The sequence below is a fragment of the Mesitornis unicolor genome, unplaced genomic scaffold, assembly GCF_000695765.1.
Source record: "Mesitornis unicolor isolate BGI_N332 unplaced genomic scaffold, ASM69576v1 scaffold38892, whole genome shotgun sequence".
In the NCBI taxonomy this organism is placed as follows: domain Eukaryota; kingdom Metazoa; phylum Chordata; class Aves; order Mesitornithiformes; family Mesitornithidae; genus Mesitornis; species Mesitornis unicolor.
The window spans coordinates 12,106-18,773 of NW_010167903.1; the positions used below are offsets into that span (position 1 = coordinate 12,106).

The 6,668-nt window shown below is 36.8% G+C and overlaps 1 protein-coding gene across 1 annotated transcript in view; it reads left to right on the forward strand.

Moving 5' to 3' along the window:
* Nucleotides 1-601: 601 nt before the first annotated feature.
* LOC104536279 (nuclear factor of activated T-cells, cytoplasmic 3-like) overlaps nt 602-6,668 on the forward strand; it is a gene marked incomplete at both ends in the record, with an annotated part of 11,605 nt that continues 5,538 nt past the window's right edge. The window contains one exon of the mRNA XM_010178841.1: nt 602-1,733. Coding sequence (XP_010177143.1) covers nt 602-1,733 — 1,132 coding nt within the window. The remainder of the gene's footprint in view (nt 1,734-6,668) is intronic.

Consider the following 6,668-nt stretch of genomic DNA (forward strand, 5'->3'; position numbering starts at 1 on the left):
TCTAAGTATAAAAATTGAAATAAGATTCTTTATAAAATCTTTAATAATATTCTTTTTTAGACATCTTATGATTGAATGTTTTCAGTTGTTTATAATCTTCATTGAAGTTTGAGTCACTGTAAAGGTGCTTTCTAGTGTTAAAAGAGGTGAATGTTATTATGTATGTGATATTCCAGTGCTTGTAAGTATTTACTAGTGGGCTTGCATAGTCCTGTTCATGTCAAAGATTCATTTTTAATGGATTATGATTAAAAGTGTTTAATTATGAAAGATGAAGTTTGCATTGAGTGTTCCAGCTTAGATCCTTTCATGACTTTACACCTGTGCATAGTATATTTTCAACCACTGAAGATGAGTGTAAACTGTAGAACCTGATTGAAAACAAGATTTATGATAGAAAACTATGCTGTAGTCATATTTAGCTGTGAATATGTCTGGGGAAAATTTAAAATTAAGAACGAGCTTTATTTTGTGTGGCTAGTATGGTGGAAAATGTCTAGGATGTTGAAAACAGGCCATACCAGGGAAAGGATTTTGTTTATGGCATTTTCCAAGTATTGCATTCTGACTCTCTCTTCCTCTCTCTTAATCTTGTTTTCAGATCTTGAGTCAGATGACTGTGCATCCATATACATCTTTAATGTAGACCAACCATCATCCTCTGTAAATCAGCCAATTTGTATTCCTCGCCATGGATTGCAGTCCCACTCCTCTCCTCTGTCACCACCTACGAGACTTCAGAGTCATAAGAACTATGAAGGGAGTTGTGAGGTACCAGAATCCAAATACAGTCCACTAAGTGGGCCCAAACCCTTTGAGTGCCCTAGTATTCAGATAACATCTATTTCACCTAACTGTCATCAGGGAATTGAAGCCAATGAAGATGAATTGCACAAAAATGGCACAGAAAATGAGTATATGGAAAGGCCTTCACGAGACCATCTCTATCTTCCTCTTGAGCCCTCATATAGGGAATCATCCCTTAGTCCAAGCCCTGCCAGCAGCATTTCGTCCAGAAGTTGGTTTTCAGATGCTTCCTCTTGTGAATCAATTTCCCATGTTTATGATGATGTAGACTCAGAGCTAAATGAAGCAGCTGCTCGATTTACCCTTGGCTCTCCTTTGGCATCTCCTGGTGGTTCTCCAAGAGGTCCCAGTGATGAGTCTTGGCAGCAGACTTATGGATTTGGGCATGCCTTGTCACCTAGACAGTCTCCCTGTCATTCTCCTAGAACTAGTGTTACAGATGAAAATTGGCTAAGCCCTAGGCCAACGTCAAGGCCCTCATCAAGACCTACATCCCCCTGTGGGAAACGACGACACTCCAGTGCTGAGATTTGCTACGCTGGTTCTCTCTCTCCTCACCATTCTCCAACTCCATCACCTGGCCACTCTCCTAGAGGAAGCATAACAGAAGACACGTGGCTAAACACTTCCATCCATAATGTACAAGGCCTTAATTCTGGCCTTTCACCATTTCAGTGTTGTACGGAGACTGATATTCCTCTGAAAACAAGAAAGACCTCAGAGGATCAGACTGCCACTTTATCTGGAAAAATAGATATCTGTTCTGAAGAACAGGGTAACTTATCGTCATCCCTTGAAACTACAGTAGATGACTGCTCTGGATCTCAGCACACCTTGAAGAAAGATTTGCCTGGAGACCAATTTCTTTCTGTTCCTTCGCACTTTACTTGGAACAAACCAAAGCCTGGTCATACTCCTATATTTCGGTAAGTGATCAGAAAGCTTCTCTCCTGTTTTTCTCCTATACATCTTAAATAGACATACAAATGTATATATTTCAGTCTTGTGGGCAAGTAGATTATATAATTAAGGAAAAAAACAATTGAGACACCAAATACTCATCTGTTTCTTCCTTTAAAAATACAGTAGATGCATTGCAACATAAGACTAATTTTATTTGAAGTTTGTTTGCATACATGCGCAGAGCCCAGCTGAATCAAATATTTGCAGATTTTGTGCATGCTTTGCAGTTCCATCTAATCTGAGCAGCTAACGTTTGAATATAGCTAAAGAAACCTGACTTACATAATTTTATAAAACTGTGAGCCTAGGAAAGAGATGGGGATTTGCTTTTGTTTTTACTTGCTGCTTTGTGCTGATAGAATTATAGAAGTAGAATAGAGAAAATAGATTTGCATGTCATACTGAAAATCATCCAGAAGGAGTTGATTTCTGGGCTGTAGTTCCAAGGATATTTCCACCATCATGTTAACTAGCTCTTTTAATTTTGTAGTCCTGTCATCTGCTAGCAGCATGATTTGTGCAGGCTTGCAAGAGGCAACTAGTTCCTCTGGGGTAAAAAATTCACCCTCCTGCCCATTCTGTTACTCCTTAGATGGAGCAGTTCTGTGATCTTTTCAACTGTGCAGCTCCTGGAATCACTTTACCAGCGCAATGCAATGGATGGAATAGAAATGAGAACTCCTTAGCAGCATTGCTTTATGGATGGGTGCTGTGATTGTTCAGCTCAAGTTATCTTGTTTGATTGCTGAGACTTTTTCTTACTGTAGTAGGTTTTAAAAATAAGGGGTAGGAAGATACTGGGAGGACAAAGTTGTGGACATTTTTTGTGTGGACACTTTGTAAGAAAGGTACATTAGATTAATACCTGTACAGCACAATTATCCATATAAAAGCCATATTATAGTTTTTAAATGTCAGTGCTTCCATGCTAGTCTGTATTGATTTTAAAATAACTTTGAATAGTATCATTCTGTCCATAGGCAATGCTCTTCAAGGATGTAGTAGATGAAGCAATTCCTCTTTCTTAGAGTGTGTGTTGGGGAAAGATAGGGTAGGGTTGTCCACATGTATGCTGTATTTTAAAAAAGACAAAGCTTAAATCCTGAAAGTTAATGAAAAAATATGGTGGTGTTCTTATTGCAAAATCATCTTTGCAAAACACTTGTTTTCACACTATAGTTTTAATTTTAGAAAGAATAACTTAGAAAGCATTCATGGCTTCAACACTTTTCTCCCACCTACCACCTCCTCCCCAGAGTAAGTGAAGCAAAATGAGGAAATGTTTCTGCCTAATCTTCAGAGACTCTCTAAAGGAGGCTTTTTTTCCTGGCTCTCAGAGTTTTAAATTCTTAGCAGAAGACTAGAACTAACTTTTGCCCAGTAAGCCAAGCTTTCTGCAGAGTTATTTTTTCCCAGGGACCTCTCTCAAAGGCATAACTTGTTGAAAAGTGGATGCAGACTTTTGTGGCAACATGCTGGTTTTTGTATAATACCCTCTTCTAGTGGCTTTTTCCAATTTCAGATATAATTCTTGTATCATTTTATCATCTTGATGTATTATTTCCTGATGACTTTTGAGATGAACAAGTCTTTTGAAAAAAACATTTTTTAATATCTGTTCTCATTCTTTGTGGGATACACGAATATTCTCAGGGGTGTCTGTCCTGTGGAACACAGAAACACTCAGTCATCTTTAAAGATTGCTATAGCTGATCCTTGCTACGCGCATTTTAGGCAGAGAGAAAATTCGGCTGTAGCTTTTACTATTGAGTACCTAAGAAGGAAGTTATGATCACCAATGAATAAAACATAAGCCAGTACTTTCAGGGTACACTGAAATATCTGTAGAACAAATGGACGATAAATGAACCATAGCTTTAAGAGCTTCCCAAAGTGTAACTTTTAGTGGGTGCTATCAAACAGACTTCAGTGTTCACCTGAATTCTAACAATGAACTTTCCAGTTCTACTGCTGATGAACATATTCCTGTGTGTTGATAGATCAGTGTCACAGAGAAGGCCCATTTTTATTAATACAATACTTCTGTTAATTTTAAAACTAAGTTTTGTATAAATTCACTGGAAGTTGTTAACTCATGCAGCCATTTGGTCTTTTTTTGAGTAGTTTTATAACTACAGATTTTACTTTCTTCTCTTCTCGGGAAAGTATTGATTTTAGTGAGTAGAAGTGATTCCCACCCCCTTTAATGTCCTGTGTAACTGTTTATGAATGTGAAGTTTAACAGCAAAGTTGCAAAGCTGCTAGCTGGAAGATTGTGGTTTACCAGATCTGAAACTACTGTGTTGACAGATACCTTAACTGCCATGGAGTTCTTTTTAAAATTCTGTTGCAGTCTGCTCATTTGGTAATAAAAGGTGCTCCATCTGTTACTAGAATCTTTTCATTCTAACTAAACAGTAGTTGTTTTTCCTTAATTGTGTATTTTAGGATTGCACTATATTTATGTAGGATACTCAGCAGTCCTAACTTGGCATTTTTGTTAGCTTGCAGGCTAAAATAGTTCATAGAAGGTACGCACTACTGAAAGGTAAAAGTGTATGAACATGCTGACATGCTGGGGGCTGGACTAGGTGACCTTTAAAGGTCCCTTTCAACCCAAAACATCCTGTGATTCTGTGTGCCAAGATGGGGTGTGGATCTATGGTCTTCTTGTGGGATGACCAATGTATTTACAAAAATAGATATTCAGTTAAACCTGCTTCTGAGCAGAACTGAATAAAAAATATTTTTGCTGTTTTCATTAAGAAGTAAAAAAAAAAAAAATTATATAAAAAGGGCAGACATGCAGAAGACAATGAAGACCACCTATTCACAAGTAAACTAATTAAAACTATTAAGTTGCATACATTCACTGCCAAAAATGTAGTCTGACTATTGAATTAGTGGAAATGGCTGCATTGGCAGCTGTATCCTCAGTGAAATGTTGAATTCTTTAGCGGTTGTAACCTATTCCACAGGTGCTATGAGTATGCATCTTCAGTATGTTAAAAGGAGTATGGGAATATGTATCTTCAGTATATTAAAACATTGCATTCTATCATATATTATTTTACAGTTTTGATGCTTATAAAGTAGGGGAGCTAAGTTTACTGTTACATTTTGTCACTGTCATAGTTAGATATTAATTGTAATTTATATCTTCATTGCATATTATATATAGTAATATATTAATCGTAATCTAAATTACAATATACATTACAATAAATGCACTTTTAAAATGTCTTAATTGTATTGTCAAGCACGAAGTAGTGCATGACATAAGCTAGAGTGTTGATTCCAAGCATATGAAGTGCCTGACAAATGTGCACACTCAGCTGCAGTAAACTGATGCCTGGTAGAAGGGGGGCTAACCTGCCTCACATGTGACATCATGTGAAATGTGCAGATAGCACCGTCTCTGAATGCTGTCTAAAGGTTTGTAAATCTGTAATCTCACTTTAGCTAGGTCCTGACCATGTTTTCCTTCTTTCTTCTGTGTTCAGTAAGTGAGATACTTAACGTATTACACACTTTTGAATTTTGTTTTTGAGCATTTTAGTCATATTTCAGATGCCATCCAAACAGTTTTGTTAGAAGACAGCTTGCTATTTGGTCATAGAAACCTGCAATCTGCCAGTGTTTAGCGTATGAACATCAGTGTATTATGTGCCCTGAGTTACATTTCTTCTTCCTTGTCAAAGATAACTCTAGAAAAGGGACAATTGGTGTGACAATTCTTTTCAAATAAGTTAAAAGGAACTAGGTGGTGTCTTCTGTCTCTAGGAATAGTGAAGGTATCTGTTGTTGGTGTCATTAACCAAGTACCTTGGCAAATTAGCACTCTTTCAATGGCAGATTAAACTGGTCATTTTACAGTATATTCAGCAATTAAGTTATTTGATAATTTTATTTATTACATTATTGCTTTTCTTACTGTTATTTAAGAGACTTCTTTCTTCTAGACCCCCCCCCCCCGGATGATGGATAAGAAATTGCTTCATCTATGTCTCATGTTTCCCTTCTTTTCCCTTGGCAAAACCCTTTCTTTTTTGGGATGTTAATGTACTGATAGCAGATCTGACCTCCCCGTTTGCTTATTACCACAACATTTCATGAAGATGCTGATTTTATTACTTTCTTGCCCATCTACTGTCAGAGCTTGAGTACTACTTGCAGAAGAAGCTTAAGGTTTTTTCACACTTCTCTTTAAAAGGCCTGTTTCTAGGCTTTTGCATAAAGTTATTTCAGATTCTTTTATTAATTGGATTCCCTTTTTCTTTCACACCTTTCCCAAATACTTTACTGGCTGTTAGAAAGGAAACAGGTGCTTCAAGTTCACATTCTTGTTTAGATAGCCTATGTCAGTATAGGTTATAAAATAGTCTAGAAGAATACCAGAAGACGTACTTCTTCCTAGAGTGTATTCATACTCAAATACCTAAATTTGATCTACTTGCTTACACTGTGACACCATCTGAAAGGGGTTAGTAGGCTCATGTGAATTATCTTAAGTGTATCCTGAAATCTTTGAAAGTCTGTGAAATTTCTGTTTATTTAGGTATTTAGTAAATGTTTATGAAACCATGTGAATATTGGGAAGCTCTTCCAAGACTTTTGTTAAATTTTTCTTGTTTAGATTCCAGGCAGCCTCCTTGAGTACAAAGCTGCTGCATTAAAGATGAGTAGCAAATAGTATTTTGAAGTGATATGTATACTTGTTTTACAGAAATTAATGTTCTCTGTTACAGTGTTTAGAGCTCTTCTATGTCTGATCCGCCTCCCCTGAAGCAGGTTCACAGTTGTAAGACTTTCAGAAAGTGTGGGGGGGAAAAAAGTTAAAAATTAGAAAGTCTGTTTCACAGGTTTTTTTTTTTTAAACTTCATCAAGGGGAGTAAAA